This window comes from Mandrillus leucophaeus, unplaced genomic scaffold, assembly GCF_000951045.1.
Source record: "Mandrillus leucophaeus isolate KB7577 unplaced genomic scaffold, Mleu.le_1.0 Scaffold498, whole genome shotgun sequence".
Taxonomy (NCBI): Eukaryota; Metazoa; Chordata; class Mammalia; order Primates; family Cercopithecidae; genus Mandrillus; species Mandrillus leucophaeus.
In genome coordinates, this window is record NW_012105342.1 from 1170103 (window position 1) to 1187661 (window position 17559).

At 58.2% G+C, this 17559-nt stretch overlaps 1 protein-coding gene and 1 pseudogene across 1 annotated transcript in view; both read right to left on the bottom strand.

Annotated features, from left to right (window-relative positions):
• APBA2 (amyloid beta (A4) precursor protein-binding, family A, member 2) overlaps positions 1 to 17559 on the bottom strand; it is a 210361-nt gene that overhangs the window by 3376 nt on the left and 189426 nt on the right. Inside the window, exons 9-14 of the mRNA XM_011995778.1 lie at positions 16620 to 16706; positions 13438 to 13623; positions 9666 to 9845; positions 8416 to 8628; positions 6580 to 6699; positions 915 to 1055 (exon numbers count right to left, since the gene is read on the bottom strand). Of these exons, the coding sequence (XP_011851168.1) occupies positions 915 to 1055; positions 6580 to 6699; positions 8416 to 8628; positions 9666 to 9845; positions 13438 to 13623; positions 16620 to 16706 (927 nt within the window). The remainder of the gene's footprint in view (positions 1 to 914; positions 1056 to 6579; positions 6700 to 8415; positions 8629 to 9665; positions 9846 to 13437; positions 13624 to 16619; positions 16707 to 17559) is intronic.
• Positions 11171 to 11557, bottom strand: LOC105550767 (annotated as a pseudogene).

Sequence of the window (17559 nt, forward strand, 5' to 3'; positions counted from 1 at the left end):
CACACCCCCATACCTCACATCCACTCACAGACCCACAGCCACACACCCCTACTCACACCCACACTTGTACTCCTACACACCCCATGCTGTCTCACACACACATGTACATCCATACACATACACTCACCCCCCCAGACACTCCTCCACACTCACACTGTCAGGTACATTCACACAGCCACACACACCCACTCACTCATGCACCCCTACATCCACATGTGCATGTACACATCCATTTCCCACACCTGCCCACACTTAAACTCACACCCACACTCATACATCACATTCCACACACACCCATGCTCACACATGCACATGCACACACCCACACCCACTCACACTACACACACACACACACACACAGCCCTGCAGCGCGCTGGCCAGGCCTCCCCCAGTGTACGTGCCACCCCACCAGCACCATCCCTCCTCCTAATGATCCTGCTGCCCTGTGAGCTCTGGAGGAAGACCGGCGCCTCCCGCACACCATCCTCGCACTGCCGTGGAAGCAATGCCAGAAAGAACTGGACTGGGGGCTTCAGCCAGTGAAGCGGGACCGGGCAAGCAGCCTGGCTGTGGGAGGGGACGGCCAACAAGGGCAGAGAGGCAAGCCTGCCAGGGTGGCCAGAGCCGTGTGCCCTGCAGAGCTTCTGAACTGGACATACAGGTCCAGTCCCAAAAGTAGTGTCCAAGGAGCACCCCCAGAAGCCTGTGCCCTCCCGGCTGCTCAGTTAGAGCCAGACCGGGATGGCCCCGCATCACCTGCCACTCCATTCACCCTTGTCACAGCTGCCCCGGTGGGAGACAGCCTGGCTGGCCTTCAGACGCCCTGTGTCCCCTGGAGTGGGTGAGGCTCATGGAGGGCAGGCGGGAACACACGGGAACTGGCACGCAGAGGCACACCCGAAGTCCCTCCTTACCTCTCCGACCGAGTTGGACAGAGCTTGGACTATCTTCTCATGGGCTGTGGCCACCACGCTCTGCCCGTTGATCTCGATGATGCGGTGGCCAACGCGGACGCCCCCTCGCTCGGCAATGCCCCCTCTCATGAGGCTGCAAATCTAAGCAGACATGGTCAGGTCAGCACACGTGTTCCTGCCACACCTGACAGGCGCTCCACCATGTCTCCAAAGACAGGACACGCGGAGGGAAAAGCGCCACGTGATGAATACGTGCACGTGCAATTCACTGACTCAGAGGGAAAAGCGCCATGTGATGAATATTTGCACATGCAATTCACTGACTCAGAGGGAAAAGCGCCACGTGATGAATATGTGCACGTGCAATTCGTTGACTCAGACGGCACCGCTTATGATCTGGACTGTGTTTCCTTAAAACAAGAGAGTCAATGCCATGGTGTGTGGGGAACCAACACGTTTTCTAACTCCCACGGTGGAACCAGTCCACAGCCGCACCTCCCCCAGGGCCCCTCCCTTTGTGGTCAGGCTGGAGACTGGTGACATAGCCCAAGGCCACTGCCACCTGGCCTCCTGCAGCTGAGCCTGGTTACCATCCTGGAAGACAGGCACTTAGCTGGTGGGTGGGCGGGAAAGGAGAGGCAGCCTGTCCCCTGGCCACCAGAAAGGTGGGGCATCTGTTCTGTCAAGGGAAGGCTCTGTTTGCCAGATGCCCAAACGCTCTACATAGGCAGGGAAGAGTCACTTTTATTCCTATATCCGCCCCCCCAGGGTGACATAAGGGCATTTTGTGCCAAACACACTGGTTCTGTGTTTTTTGGAGACAGGGTCTCATTCTGTCACCCAGGCTGGAGTGCAGTGGCGGGAGTTTCCATTTCCAGCTTAAAAGTGACGTCAGAGGGACTGGAGGGCCTGGGAGCACCTGTGACCATGAGACTGGACAGACTGGAAAACAGGCGCCCTGCACACCCGTGTTCACGGCAGCAGCGTTCACAACAGCCGAGGGTGACAACAAGGACTAGCAGAGAAACAGAACGTGCTCTAGGCCTGCAGGGAAACAGTACTCAGCCCTGGAGAGGAAGGAGAGTCCGACGCGCACTACAGCACGGACAGACCGCAGGGACACTGCGCTGCGTGAAACAGGCCAGGCACACGGACAAACACCGCGCGATGCCACTGATATGAGGCACCTGGGGTAGTCAGAATCACAGAGGCAAAGTAGACGTGGGGGGCTGCCAGGGGTTGGGAAGGAGGAATGGGTGGAGGTGCTTAGTGGGGACAAAGTTCCCACTGGGTAGGACGAAGTCGTGCAGGAGAGCACAGTGGCCACGGCTGCCTGATACGCAGATGGACTGCCACAGAACTCCGCACTTCAAAATGGGTACAATGCTCGATTTTATGTTATGGATGTACTTTACCACAGTTATTTTTTAAATGGAAACAAAAACCAGAAAAATGGATGTCCAAGGAGAATGAAGACTAGAAGAGAAAGGGGTAGGGAGAAGCAGATTCCACACCACAGCTCCTTCGCCCCGGGGCCCTCTTATCCTGGAGAAAGGAGGCTGTGCTGAGCCGTGGCAGGAGGCGAGTGGCCTGGGATGGGAGAAGCAGACTCACCTCTCCCAAACACACCTGCATGCGCACACACGTGCAGACACAGACAACTGGGAGGGGCCTCCCCCTCCCCCCACATCAGCACCCAGATTTCTGCAGCAGGCCCAGATCTCATCTGACTGCTCGCCCTGCATGCTAAGCACTGCCACCTGCCACAGGGAATGTTTCTGAAGTCACTGGGGAGGACCGCTGCAGGTCGGGGCAGGCGCTGATAGACCCCATTTCCTAGCCAGGCATCCTCCAGCGCCTGCACGTGCTCCCCGGGTGGCTGCGCACGTGGAGGCTGAGAGGACCACCTGTCCCTGCCCACTGGCTCCTGGGATACAAGGTGCCCTGTGGCTGTCCCAGAACAGCTGGAGCCGGGACTTCAGGCGGGGGGCCTGGCAAGGACAGGAGGACACTGGTGAGAGCTTCACTGGGCATGGTGGGGATAGGGGGGCCCAGAGAGGTGACACCGAGGGAAAAGCCACACTGCTACAGGGTCGGGGGCAGCAGGAACCCAGGGTACCAGAGTCCTGAAAGTGGGGACCAGGGCCCTCGGGGCTGCGGGTCCCATCCTGAGCACGCTGTGAAGGACAAGTGGCTTAGACCAGAGCAGCCAGCACCCTCGGGTCTCCTGAATGTTATCCCAGGCTCATTGCTCCCTGGAGCCCCTGGTGCACCTCAGCCAGGCAGACGCCTGGACAAGTCCCTGGGGTGGGTGAGTCCTGGCCTGCAGGGGGACAGGTGGCAGCCACTGTGACAGCCTCTGTGTCTAGGTGCACAGAGGGCCAAACAGGGACAGCCAGCCCCTACCCTCAACCCCCACCATGGCCACGGGCACTCATGAGGCAGGTGCAAAAGGTGGGGTCCGCACTTGAGGGTCTGAGGGGCCTGGTGTTTACCGCCAGGCAGCCGAGCCACGCAGAGATGGTGACTGATCTGTAGGGCCGCCTGCATGCCATTTTCTGGATCACTGGGGAGATGGGTCATAACCAGGACAGAACCATGCCAGTTCATTCGCTTCATCCAGCCCTCCCTGGCACTCTCAGGGTGAGCTGTCCTGTATCTTGGAGAAAGCCCCTGAGAGCCAGCATTTGCCCCTCCCCTCGGCTGCCAGCCTCTCCCCTGCATCCTGAGCACTGGGGCTTCAAGGAAGTGGGACCCATTTCACAGACAGGGAGGCGGAGGCCAGAGGGTGGAACAGCAGCGCATCCACGAGCAGGGCTGGGACCTTCAGATCCTCCTCGTCCCCAGTCGTGACCCCAGACCACCCCCCAAGTTTCACAGACGCTTGGCCCCCTCCATCACTCCGGAACTCAGACCCCGGATCCAGGGCAGAGACACCAAGCAGTGGGTGGCATCCTCTCTTTCATATTGCCACCCCGGAGATTTTGTCTTCAGAATTGCATGACCCCCTCCTCATTCCAGGCCCCGCAAGTCTGCTGCTGCCCTCAGCCCTGCACCCTCTAATCTTTTGAGAAACGCCCATCCACACCACCATCCTCAGCTTCCTGGCCACTTGGACCCACCCAGCCCCATCTTCGGGAGCTCTCCAGACTCCCCGCACCTGCCCCAGAAGGCAGCTGGAGACAGCCCTGGTCTCCATGCACTGCCCTCCGCCCGGGCTTCACACTCGCCCATTGCACTCTGGCTCTCTGGGAAGGAAGGCACAGAACCCTGCACCTGGGCTTGGCTGGGCTGCTCCAACTGTCCCCTCCTTTCCCATGCACGTTAATCTAGCCCCCACAAAACACAAACCGGAGTCCTCCCTTCCTTGTCTCTTCTTCCCCTCTCCCCACCAGTGCTCCACGTGGCTGTGTGACCTGGGGCAAGTCACTAAACTTCTGTGTGCCCCAGCTGCTCCAGTTCCTGTGCTCCTCATGCGGTTATAGTTTGGGGGACACCAGCAGACTGAGGGGGCATCAAACTCATTCTGGGCAGGGCTATAGTCACAGGCCCTAAGAGTGGGCAGCCCCCAGGCCACCCTCTCCTGCAGGGCTCCCAGCGACGGGGCTGTCAGGGAGCGGCACTGGCCACCAACCCAGGCCCACCTGCCTCCTAGGCTGGGCAAGGGGTGCTGGAACAGGACAAGCAGCTCCCCAGTGCCACTCAGGAGGCAAAGACTGTGTAGTCAACAGGCTTGGCCAGGCAGGGGCAGCCCGGGGACACCACACAGCGCCCCAGGCTCTGCACAGCACAGCTCCTCGTGAGGGCTGCAGGGCTGTCAGTCCCCAGCTTCCTCCACTGTCCCCAATGCTGGGGTGGGAGGGACACAGTCAGGGCCTGGTGACGGTTGGGGTGCGGGAGCCCAGAAGGCTGTCCCAGCCCTCCTCCCTGGGGCCCAGCCATGCCCGTCCACAAAGTGCTCACGGCAGCTGCAGGCAGGGCCCCAGCTGACTTTCTGCAGAGCCTCCAAATTAGCTGGGGCAACTGCCTGTGCCCAGGCCACATGTGTGCAGAGCACTCAGGCAGAGCCGGCTCAGGCCAGACCACCACCTGGCCAGCTCCTGCGGCAGGCGCACTGTCCTGGACAGAAGCCCCAAGTGGGGTGCAGACAACTTGTCCCGGCACCTGTGCCAGGTCCAGGGGCCACAGGCCTTCCTCCTTAGCAGAGACTAGGACCAGCGGGCCCACCTTGGGTAGTTTGGGGTACGTTATGGATTTTCTCTGCTGATCTTCACAAGCACCTTTTGAGGGGAATCCAGTGAGTGTTAAGTGACTTGCCGAGGGTCACACAGCCGCGAAGGTATGGCTGACACTGGCGATGCCCTGTCCCTCTTCGTTCTGGGCGCCGGCTGGCCCCCGCTTCCCATGGGTCTGTGGCTGAGCTATCTGGCCAGTGGGCTGTGGGCAGAAATGACAAGGGCCACTTCTGCCCTGGTCCTGAAAACCTTCAAGATCTTCCGAGCTGCCTCTCTTCCTGCAGTGCCAGCCAGACACAGAGCTCCCAGTGGGGGCTGCCGAAGCCCAGCTGAGGGCAGAGCCTGGGCCCCTGAGTGGCTCTGTGGAGTGAAGCTCACCCCCACTGCCCCCACTGCAAATCAGACTGCAGCACGAATAAGCAGTCAGCTCTCAGTATATGAAGATTTGTGGAATCTTTCTTATAGGAGCAAATTTGCTCTAACACAGCAGGGTCAGAGATGGGCCCTGAGCCCAAGCCCTGTGACTCCACCCTGACGGTGGGTATACCCCTCCATGCTGCTTCACCAGAAAACAATGGAGAAGATTTGGTAGTCCTTCTAGAATGTTCTCCCACTGTCTTTCCTCTGTGGCTGTGGGTGGACACACGTCCTGCCCGTCGCCTCCACACCACTCCACCCCAGCCCGCGATGCCCCTCCTGCTACGCTCCCTCACACGCAGGGCTGGTTTAAACAATTTGGGTATTGCCAGCCCTTTTCTTCTTTATTCCATTTAGTGGCCACATCTCTCCCCTCTGGGTCTTTTGCAGAAGGGAAAACAAAGGAACGAGAATTCCGGCCAAACGCAGGTCAATGAGAGGGTGGAAACTCTGGGCTAAAGAACTTTGGCCCGGGGAACTGGCACAGGCTTTTGGCCAGAACCACACTCAAGCCCAGCATCACCTCCTCCAGGCAGCACTCCAGGCTTCCCATTGCCTGGTGCAAAGCCTAACACAGAGCAGGCACTTCACAGATGTCTGCTGAACGGCTGCGTGAACAAGTGAATGATGAGTACACGAATGGATGAACGAGCGAGCATCTGTTTGTTGAGCACAGTAAGTGATGCCACGACTGCTTGTGTCCAAGCCACAGTGCTGGCGAAGCCTGCTGCCCTCCCTCCAAAGCAGGCGACAGCCACTGTGGGGACAAGGGCACCTGGGAAAGGCTGCAGGGGCCCAATCCACGGCCATGCCCTGGCCCTCCCCTTCTACCCAAGACCTCCCAGAGAGCTGTGGAAAGGTCCTGTCCCAGGTGGCCTGGCTGTGGGCAGCTGCACCCATGGGCCAGGTCCTGCCAGGCTGCCAGGCATAGCCTGCCCCATCAGATGGGAGCTGCTCTCCCTCCCTGGGCCCTGCAGCGGTGGTGGCAGCCCAGGGCAGGAGCGGGGACTCACAATGCCATTCTGCACGCTGAAGCCCAGCTGGTACTTGAGGTCTGGCCGCTTGATGAGGACCGTGGTGACCGGGGGACAGCTGACGATGTTGAGCTTCACCTGTGTCTGGTTCTTCAGGCCCTGCAGAGCACCGGGATAGGAGTCAAAGGCTGGGCCTTAGACATCAAGCCTGACCCAGGATGGGGGAGGCTGGCAGGGGGGAGGCCGGGGGCAGTGAGAATGCACACTGGGTGAGGCTGGCAGGGCGGAGGCTGGGGGCAGTGAGAACGCGGAGGCCGGGGGCAGTGAGAATGCACACTGGGTGAGGCTGGCAGGGCGGAGGCTGGGGGCAGTGAGAACACACACTGGGTGAGGCTGGCAGGGCGGAGGCCGGGGGCAGTGAGGACGCACACTGGGTTAGGCTGGCAGGGCGGAGGCTGGGGGCAGTGAGAACGCACACTGGGTGAGGCTGGCAGGGCGGAGGCTGGGGGCAGTGAGGACGCACACTGGGTGAGGCTGGCAGGGCGGAGGCTGGGGGCAGTGAGGACGCACACTGGGTGAGGCTGGCAGTCCCCTCTCAGCCTCGGTAGCCCCTCTGTGCAGCGAGGATGAGCCTCGCCCTGGCCCTTCCCAGAGCTGCCAGGTTTCCAGGGCGGCACTGCGCCCTCTTTCCCACCATGCTCAGGGCACCTCTGCCCTGGGGAAGATGAGCCGCTGCGGGAGTGAGCCCAGGCTCTGAGTGCCACTGGGCAGAACCAATGCGCCTGGCACCAGTTCACCCTCAGGGTGTCGAGGGGGCCATCATCATGCCAAATTCAGGAGAGTTTCCTATGGAAGAATGTGGGGACACTTTCCTCAAAACCCAATGCCCTCCAAGGATGACCTCCTGCAAGGCAGGGAGTGATTACGCAGCAAATCTCTGAGTGAGGAAGCGGGTGCACCAGGCCGCTGGGGTCCGGTGGGGGTGAAGAGGCACGGGGAGGAACCCAAGCCTCCACCTGGGAGCTGCAGCCCTGGGAGTGGGGACCTCGGCTGCTGAGACCTCGCTGGCAGAGGCCTCTCCCACGTCTCTCTGTGTGGCTGCCCATTGGGCAGAAGCTCTGCCGGGCAAGCTCCGAGAGCCAGTCTATGAGATGCTCTGGCCTGGGGAATGCCCTTCATCTCTCACGCTGAACAAAGAGGAGGACGGTGTTGTCTCCAGCACTAAGACCACAGCAGGGTGGGGAGGAACATGTCACAGAGGGCTGGGGGCCAGGCTACAGCTGGGTCACAGGAGTCGCCAGCAGCAGGCAGAGCCCGCTCCTCCGCAAGTGGTCAGTGTGAAGGCCCCCACCCCACCTGCCAGTGACCCTTCTGCCTGGCCCCTGACAGCGACAGGCAGCACCTCCCAAAGCTGCAAGCTCACGAGTCTGACGGTCAGGGTGGCCTCCTTACTTAAGGGAACCTGTGTCCCAGAACTCAACCCATGCAGGGTGCCCCACCTCCCCAGCCCAAGAGCACTGAAGGGGTTTCCCGGAAGCGGGACTTTCAGTGCTAACCTGGCAAAGCCCCAGGCAAAACAGGATAAGCTGGTCACTGTATACTCACTGGTCCTTGGGCCCTTGCCCAGGGCCACATGGCTTGATACAGGGCTCAGACAACCCCTCCCCTCCCACCCCAGGGCAGCCCGGGGCCACCTCTGATTCAGACATGGGGAATGGTCTTGAGTTCAAATTTCGATGCCATCATCAACCAATCACCGGGTGAGTCTCCCTGGCCCTCAGTTTCACCGTGGGTGAAGTGTGGATTGCAGCAAAGTGGGGATCAAGTGGGGCAGGGCTGAGGCGACCCCTGGGCGGAGGGTCCCAGGGTGCCCACCTTGATGATGCCTTGGCAGGTGGCGAGCGGCAGCCCCACCAGGCTGGTGCCATTGATGGACATGATCTGGTCCCCGATGCTCAGCTTCCCTGAGCGGGCGGCCGGGCCGCCATTCATCATGTTGGCCAGGATCACCGTGGGCAGGATGGAGCCCCAGCCTGACTCCACCACCACCACACCCAGGATCTCGCCCTTGTGCTTCTCCAGCTGCAGCTGCAAAGGGATCAGCAGTGTGAGAGGGGCTGGTGGCAGGGACTGGGGCCTCTGCCAAGGACCCACAGGAGGATGAGGCTGACCCTGTCCCAGCACATTCCGCCCTGCCACGGGATCCAAGGCTGGCTCATCTCATACAGGAGAGGTCTTGGGCTAGAGGCCCTGCCCACCCCACTCTGGCTCCCATGCCTCCCTGGGGTCCACCCAGCAATCCTGGGAACCTGGAAGTACAGACCCCCATCCCCACCCATGCCCGGCATTGACTGCATCCCTACCCATGCCCAACACTGACCTTCCCACCCCAAGCAGGGCTCCAGTGTCCTGGTTCCTGCTCCTTCCACCCCACCACACCCACAGAGGCCAGAGGAAGGCTCTCAGACTCCAGCACCCATAGCCTGCCCCCGGCCTTCACTCTTGTTGGAAAAGTCCTTCTACTTTTACTCCCTCTCAAAGGTCACTGTCTCGGAAACTGCCTGGAATGTCTTCAGCAAGAAACCAGGATCACGCATTCACCCATTCAACAAGCAGCAGAGGCCATCCACTCATCCACCGCAGACAGAACAATTCAGCCCTTTAATAAACAGTCAAGGTACGGGCCATCCCCAGGGTATTTGCTCCTCTCTGCCCATGAGAACTTTCCAAAGTCCCCTGGGGGAAGCCACTGGGACCAGCTAAGGCCTCTGCTACTGGTGGTTTCTAGCCTCCCCTGCCAGAGCACCCAAGCTCCCTTTAGAGATGCCACGTGCTTTTCAGAAATATCTCCCGGGTGCTGAGCGCCGGTTGATAACAGCAGCATTAAAAGGCACATTTTCGAGGTCATTAAAGCCGACCGTAATCAGCTTCTTTGTTACAAACACCTCATTTCACACGCAAGCGCTCAGCTGGAAGGCAGGAGCGAGGGGCACATTCCGGGCCGCACTCGAGTCTGATGGAAGGCAAGGGTGTGCGTGAGGACCCCGGGAAGGCTCGCTCTGCAGGAGCTCAGGGAGCAGAAGCTGGCAAACGTGGCCTCCCTGAGGCCGGTGGGCGTGGCTTACCTCCTTGCAGTTCTCCGAGTTGGAGAAGTGGATGAGGTCGTCGTTGTACATCTCCTGGGTGTTGATGATATCGCTGTACTCCTTCTGGCTCAGGTCTTCGGGGTTGATGCCATTGGCTCGCAGGAACTCCTGGTAGGCCACGCTGAAGGCCTGGCCGATGGACTGGGCGATGAGCTGGGCCTGCGCAGAGGGCAGGCCTGCTGGAGACAGGCATGCGGCACAGGCTCCCCGCGGCCTCCTCAACAGGGGCTGCGGCAGGGCTGGGTGCAGGATGCACCCGTAAGCCTTCAAGGGGGCCCTTGTTCCAGCTTAGAAGAACAAGAAAGAAACTGGGGGCCCTCCCTCATCTGGTGAAGGCTGTCTCCCACCAGCACCCCACCGTGAATGAACCCCAGTGTTGCCCTGAACCCTGAAGGGTCTGCTCCTGACTGTCCCTGCCTAAGCTGTGGCATGGCCCAGATGCTCCAGGTCAAAGCTGTTTCAAACAAAGTCTAGGACAACAATGAATTATTGATTACCTGTCATATTTTTGCTTTTTTTTCTTTTGAGATGAGGTCTGGCTCTGTTGCCCAGACTGGAGTGGGAATGCAGGTGAGCACAACCACATCCAGCTAATTAAAAACTGTTTCTTGTAGAGATGGGGGTCTTGCCATATTGCCCAGGCTGGTCTCAAACTCCTGGACACAAATGATCCTCCTGCCTTGGCCTCTCAAAGTGCTGGCATCAGGTGTGAGCCACTGCACCCGGCCCCATCTGTATTTCCTTTCCACTCATGACGAAAATGGACTTTCAGTGTGTTTTCTGGGAGCATCATGCTGCTAGTTGTCTACCCTGCATGTATTTATTGGTAGCAACAGAACCCAGTGCCCACTAGGGACATGTGGCTGTGCCAGGCCGGGCTTGCAAGACATGAGACCTGGGACTCCACACAGCCCCTACGGAGCACGTGGCTTCTTTCTACTTCCACTGAGCTGCTTCAATGGAGATCACCCACTCTGACATGGCAGAGGCCTGGACATCGAAACAGCACTCAGGGCCTGGCCGGTCGCCTGCTGGGGCACAGACAGTTGACAGTGGGAGGTGAGAGCTGTACTGAGTTCCCGGAGGTCACCAAGCAGGCTGGCAGCTGTGCAGCCGTGGGAGCGTGGTGGGGCTCTTGGTGACCTCGACGACGTCTCAGCCCACAGCGGGCCGCCCGCCAGGCTCTGGGCTGTGTGAGCCCCTCCTCATGCTCTGTCCTGCTCCTCACCTGCCTCCCCAGCTGCCCTCAAGGGGGTTCTGCACGGGCGCCCCCAGCAAATTCCTACTCAACAGGATCCCAAAACAGGTGAAAACAAGGGCTTTGGCCTCAATTCCCTTCCCACTCTCCACGTGGCAGGATGTAAGAGCAGCAGATGAATGTATGCATTGGGAAAGGCAAGCTGGGCCGGATTAGAAGCGCGCAGCAGGCGACCTTCCCTCCAGCAGGCGTGGAACTGCCCTCCCTGACGGGCCCTAAGCGGTTTCTAGGACTTGCCGGTTCCCACGCCCAGGGTCTCTGCCGCTGCCAGACCCGGCTGGGGGCGCGACGCCCGGGGACCACCAGATGGCGCCGCCGGGCTGGCCTGCGGAGTTGGCGAGCTGATGGGGCTCGGCGGGAGGTCGGGGGCAGCGCCCGCGCAGGAGAGGGTCGGGCCTCCGGGAGAAGTGGAGGGCGGCCGGGGGGTCCTGCCCCACCCACCCGGGATCTCAGGGTTCTGGGGCGCAGGGCGGCCCCCAGCCTCTGCTTCTGTCTCCGCCTGATGCTGCCACCTGGCTGGGAAGGGCGGCCTGAGAGCACGGGAGCTCCGGAAGCCCAGCTCCACCACCCACGGCCCTTGGACTCCACTTGGTCTCCCTCGGGCCACCCCCATTCTTCCTCCCCTTGGACGACATCCTCCGCCCCCGCGGAAGCTCCAAGCCCAGGAGCCGGCTCCGCGGGGCTGCGCCTCCTCCAGGCGTCATCAGGCCCGCTGGTGTGCAGCCAGCCGCCGCCTCCATTCCGGGTCCCGGCTGCCTCCTGGGAGGTGTGGGGTTCAGGGGGCTCGCTCTGCGGCTGGCGCTTCAGAGAAGGGGTCGCCCTGCCAGCCCCAGCTCGCAGCCAAGCCTGTGGGAGTTCACTGCTGTGAGGCCAGGAGTCCAGCCCAGGCCCCACCCAAGGGCTCAAGCGGCCTCCTGCAGGTAGGCAGTGGGCAGAGCCTGCAGGCGCTGGAGAGGTGGGGACGGGGAGGCTGCTGTGCGGGCAGGACCACCCTGGGCCTCATCTACCCAATACGGCATCCCCTGGCTTTAACCCTCCGCATAGGCTGCACCTGGGGGGCTCTCAGTGTCCCTCGGAAACTCTCACCAACTGACTGCCACCCTTCGCCACCGGGCCTGCCCCTGGCCTCATTCCACCAGCACCTGTGGCCCACGCCCGTGCCAGGTCTCTCAGACATCCTCAGCCCTCAGTCACACAGAAATGCCCATCCAGGTTTCGGGGGGTCTCCATGTAGCAGTGGAAGGAATGTGTGAGTGCGCTGTTGAAATGCCCTCTCCCCCCTGTAAATCTGCCATTGCGCTGAAGCATTTCAAGTGGACCCAGCTTCTTAGGAAGCAGATGACTGCGCCAGCCACAGGTTTGAACCCTGTCTTCAGTTCCCATGCCGTATGTCAGGATCATGACAATATGGGGACCCTTCCCTATTGCCCAGGTCCTGAGACACCCTCAAGTCCTTATGTGAAAAAGAATGCCCTGGCCAACTGCCCATGAAGGATAGATGATTTTTTTTTTTTTTTTTGAGACAGAGTTTCACTCTTGTCGCCCAGGTTGGAGTGCAATGGTGCGATCTTAGCTCACGGCAGCCTCCGCCTCCCGGGTTCAAGCAATTCTCTGGCCTCAGCCTCCCAAGTGGGATTACAGGCACGCGCCACCATGCTTGGCTAATTTTTTGTATATTTAGTAGAGACGGGGTTTCACAATGTTGGCCAGGTTGGTTTTTGAACTCCTGACCTCAGGTGATCCACCCACCTCGGCCTCCCAAAAGTGTTGGGATTACAGGCATGATGAGCTACAGTGCCCAGCCATAGATCATTTCTTAAAACTTCACTCTGGCAACAGCCACAAAATTGGCTCACCAGCAGCCCCGCTGCTGGTCTGTGAGTAAGATTAGCCTCCAGGAAGGACAGTTCCTCTCTGAGTTCCCCTCTTGGCCCTGCTGCTCCTTCCTCAGTCCCTCTGTCCCCCTCCAGGCTAAAAACAATGCTCTTCTCCAGCCCAAGAAGGGAGCCAAAGGCCTTGTGATCTTTTCCTGAGTCTTTGGTATCTTACACTTCAGAATCACTTTGTACTTGCTCGGAAGACATACCACACGCAAAGGCAGAACTAAGCCTCGTGCAGATGTGCCTTCTTTATACAGCATGCCAGGGCCGTGCGAAAATTTGCATTTTAATAACAAAAGTTACGCAAAGATTAACTTCATTTTGAGTAGAGAAAATGTTTTGTAAAGGGATTTCTTCAAACAGCTCCCTCATATATTTAACCATGGCTCAATTTATAACAGCTCCTGAAGAACCTGTTTCAAGAAGTAGAATAAGACTGTGTTCACTATCTTTGCAAACCCAAAGAGTATGCAAAAGATCACTCATCCACTGGAAACGTCAATAACGGCACAGAGGGTTTCCACCTGAGGGTGGTGTCCACAGTGCCTGGATTCTGGAGCCGCCCTGGGCTGTGAACCTTGGGAGGGGAGTGTCCTGGCAAGAGTTTACTTACATCCTCTGATTCGAACACATGGCAGATCATCTTATACTGCTTCTTGCCTTCCTGGGCCCCGGGTGTGGTCTCGATGCAGTCCTGAGAGGCTGACCGGGGCATGCGGCGTCTGGCCATCAGCACCACAATGTTCCCAATGTCGGCGATGTAGGAGATGGTACGCAAGGCGTGGTCCATCATGGTTTCCTGTCGGGAGGGAGACAGCGCCACGTCAGGAAACACTACTGGGACAAGCCATTAAAAAGCACAACAGGGCCAGGTGCAGTGGCTCAAGCCTGTAATCCTAGCACTTTGGGAGGCCAAGGCAGGTGGATCACCTGAGGTCAGGAGGTCAAGACCAGCCTGGCCAACATGGTGAAACTCTGTCTCTACTTAAAAAAAAAAAAAAAAAAAAAAATAGTTGGGCGTGGTGGCAGGTGCCTGTAATCCCAGATACTCGGGAGGCTGAGGCAGGAGAATCGCTTGAACCCGGAAGGCAGAGGATGCATCGAGCCGAGATCGCGCCACTGCACTCCAGTCTGGGCAACAAGAGCAAAATTCCATCTCAAAAAAAAAAAAAAAAAAAGCACTCCAATTATTCGGGTTTTGCAACCCTGATTCTCCTGACATTTGGGGCCGGACCATTCTTTATTGTGGAAGGCTGTCACGTGCACTGCAAGGTGTTAGAAGCATTCCAAGCCTCTACCCAGGAGATGCCAGTAGCACCTCCCCCTTCCCAAGTATGAGAACATAATTGATTTCCAGCCATTGCTAAATGTCCCCTGGGGAACAAAAATCACGCTGGTTGAGAACCATGGCCCTAGTTAACAGAGCGTTTTAGGGTACTGGTTCACAGTCAGTCACTCTGCCCGCATCTCAGTCCCAGTTTCCCAAATGGACTGTGTGGAACCCAGGGAGGCGTGATGTCAGGTGAGCTCTCGGGCTGTCTCTGCTGGAGCAGGGGCTTGCCATATAGTGAAACCCATTTGCTCCCAGATGAGAAGCCACTCATGGCTCTGGAGGAGGGTCCCTCCTGAACAAGGTGCTCCCCCATATGGGCCCAGGAGTGGCCTGGCCTGGCCTGGCCTTCCTGCCGTGCAGAAGAGGAAAGCATCAAGGCCACTGTTTGTCACTCAATGAGCTCTTCCCAGGGAGCCCAAACAGCCTGGGCCTGGGTCAGGAGACACCAAAGTAGCCCACCTGACTTGAATTCCCTCGGCCTCTGGCAGGCCCATGACTCTTGATGGCTTTTGTCCTTGGACAGGAATCTCCAGCCAGCATCTTGCCCACAACCCCTACCTAACAAGACTGCACACAAAGCTCAGAAAAATTAATCCACTGTTCTTTTATGCTTTTGTCCTCTGTTCACAAAAGAAACTTGAGTGTTTCTGCAATCTCTGGACCTCATTTCTTCCTCACAGAATCCACTTTGCAGCGGATGCTGCTTCACCTTTGTCTCTACAGCTGACGTTTTTTCTGGCCAAAGCCATGAGGGTGTTTCATAACCACAAGAGTCACCTTCCCTCCTCCTCCTCCTCCTCCTCACAGACAGAGGCTGCCGACCAACATGGCCGCATCTGCTCTCCTGCCCTGACTGGCTACTTTGGCCTTCCCAGTCCCTCTTACCTGTTCCCTCCTCTCCAGCTCCTCTGCCTCAACAGATTTAATGTGCATGCCCTGTTCAGAATCCAAAGATTCAGAGGGGAAAGGAAGGGAAGGCAGAAGAGGCCAGTGGAGGGAGCCCTAAACTGGGCCAAGCTAGGGGGTTTCTCATCTCTCCTTTACAGGATCCATCAGAAGTTACTCTTTCAGCTGGGGCTGTGGGTATGAGGAGGCTCAGAGATGTTCAGGAACTTGTTTAAGGCTATACAGCTCTAGAGCATGCAGCCCAGCTTCAATCCCTGGCCCATCCTCCCACTCTGGGTGTGGCACCGCCCTCCATGCACACTGGCAAGGGTGTGGCACCACCCTCCAGGCACACTGGCAAGGGTGTGGCACCACCCTCCATGCACACTGGCAAGGGTGTGGCACCACCCTCCAGGCACACTGGCAAGAAGAGTTATCAGGGCAGGCCTAGCTGCTGTCCCCAGAAAGGCCCGCCTGCAAGGCTGGCCCTCTCTGGCATCTGGGAACGTGGATCTCAGGAGGGGTCCCAGCACCCGCACTGACAAACATGGTTCCTCTTGCCTAAACCCTTTGTGCAAACAACGTGGTCTAGGCTGGACACCTCTTTTCCCCCTGGGAGTCTGGAATTTTGGTAGCTGCCAGGCAGAGGGTGCCTATGTGACCAGCTCCCAGTAAACACCTTGGGCTGAGTGTCTGGGAGCTTCCCTGGTAGACACCACTTCACTCTCTTGTCACAGCCCCTTGCCAGGGGGTTCAGTGTGTCCTGTGTGACTGCGGGGAGGGCTCTGGAAGCCCGCACCCACTTTGCCGATTCCGCTCTGGAGCTGTCTGCTGAAATCAATCTCAGCTGTGAGTGTGTGGAGTCCTGTCAGTCCTCCGAAACCATCCAGCCTGGAGTGGTCTTGGGGCCCCCCAGCACAGGTGGGTGATGAGGCGTGGGGCTTGGAGGGTGGGAGGGGGATCTAGTCCAGATGGTCTGCCCACAAAAGATCCGAAAATGAAGTCCAAGGCTGTGAAGTGCTGCACGCCCAGTGCCTGAGCCCTGGCACCTGTCTCCCTGAGTTTTCACCCAGTGCCAGGCTCCAGGAGGGGGCTGGTTCCAGGATAGGGGGGTGCAGGACACAAAGATCAGTGGGACAGGGCGCAAGCCTGGACACGGGACACACATGTGACAAGGAAGGGCACCACCATGCCCGCATCTGGGTGTGCGAGGGCCTGGAGGGTGGTTGGGGCACGGCGCTGGGGTTGGGAGTGGCGGGCTGCAGTGTGAGCCACACGGTGGGGGCTGCTGCCTCCTCTGTCTCCAAAGGTCAGGCTCCCCGGGACTGCGGAGCAGGGGAAGACCCAGCAGGTCTTCCCACCCACCTCCCGCCTGCAGAGCCCTGGGGTGACGCCAGCACAACTGCTACCTGCTGTGCCCTCCTTGCTCCTCCTGCAGCCTGAGCTATGGGCTTTGGGTTGATGGGAGCAGAGGGCACAGGAGAGAAGCTGCTGAGAACCAGGGCCTATATCATGGGACAAGAAGGAGTTGAACTTAGGAGTTTACCTGATTTTGAACAACTGCCTTTAATGCTTACCTGCGTGTCTGCATTTAAAACCTTGATCCTCTGGGTGGAAATGAAGAGGTCCACTTCCGTCAGTGTCTGGGCATCCCCCTCAGAATTCTAAGAAAAGACAGTGGATACTGTTAAAATCTAAAAACCAACTCGGAATAGAGGACATGCAAATAGCATTATGACGAAATGCTCAACATCCCTAATCACCAGATAAATCCAAATTAAAACCACAACAATATATCATTTGATATCCGTCGGAATGGCTTTTATCAAAAAGATAAAAAGCAGCCTTGGCGTGGGGTGGAGGAAAGGGAACCCTGGTACACTGTGGGAGGGTGTGAATTAGTGCAGCTGCTGTGGAGAATAGTATGGCAGTTCCTCAAAAACTTCAAGCTACAACCACCCTGTGATCCAGCAATCCCACTGCTGGGCATATTTCCAAAGGAAGTGCAATCAGCATGTCTGGGAGACACCTGCACTCCCATGCTCACGGCAGCACCATCCACAGCAGCCAAGACATGGGATCAACCCAATGTCTATTCACGAGGAATGGATAAAGAAATGTGGCGGGCAGACACGCTGGAGGCCTACTCAGCCTTCGCAAAGAAGAAGCCGTGTCATTTCCAACACATGGATGACCCCAGAGGACACGCTGTGTAGTGAAATCAGCCAGGCACAGAAAGATACATACTGCACGATCTCACTCAGGTGGAATCTACAAATGTCGATCTCACAGTAGAAGCAGAGAGCGGCATGGTGGTTACCAGGGGCTGGGCAAAAGGAGTGAAGGGGGAAGTATTGGTCCACGGACACAGAGCTCCTGCTAGACAGGAGAAATGAGTTCCAGAGATCTATTGTGCATCGTGGTGACTACTGTTAAGAATATTTCATTTTCTTAAAAATTGCTAAGATAATGAATGTAGTGTTCTCATTACAAAAATTATAACTATGTGATGTAATG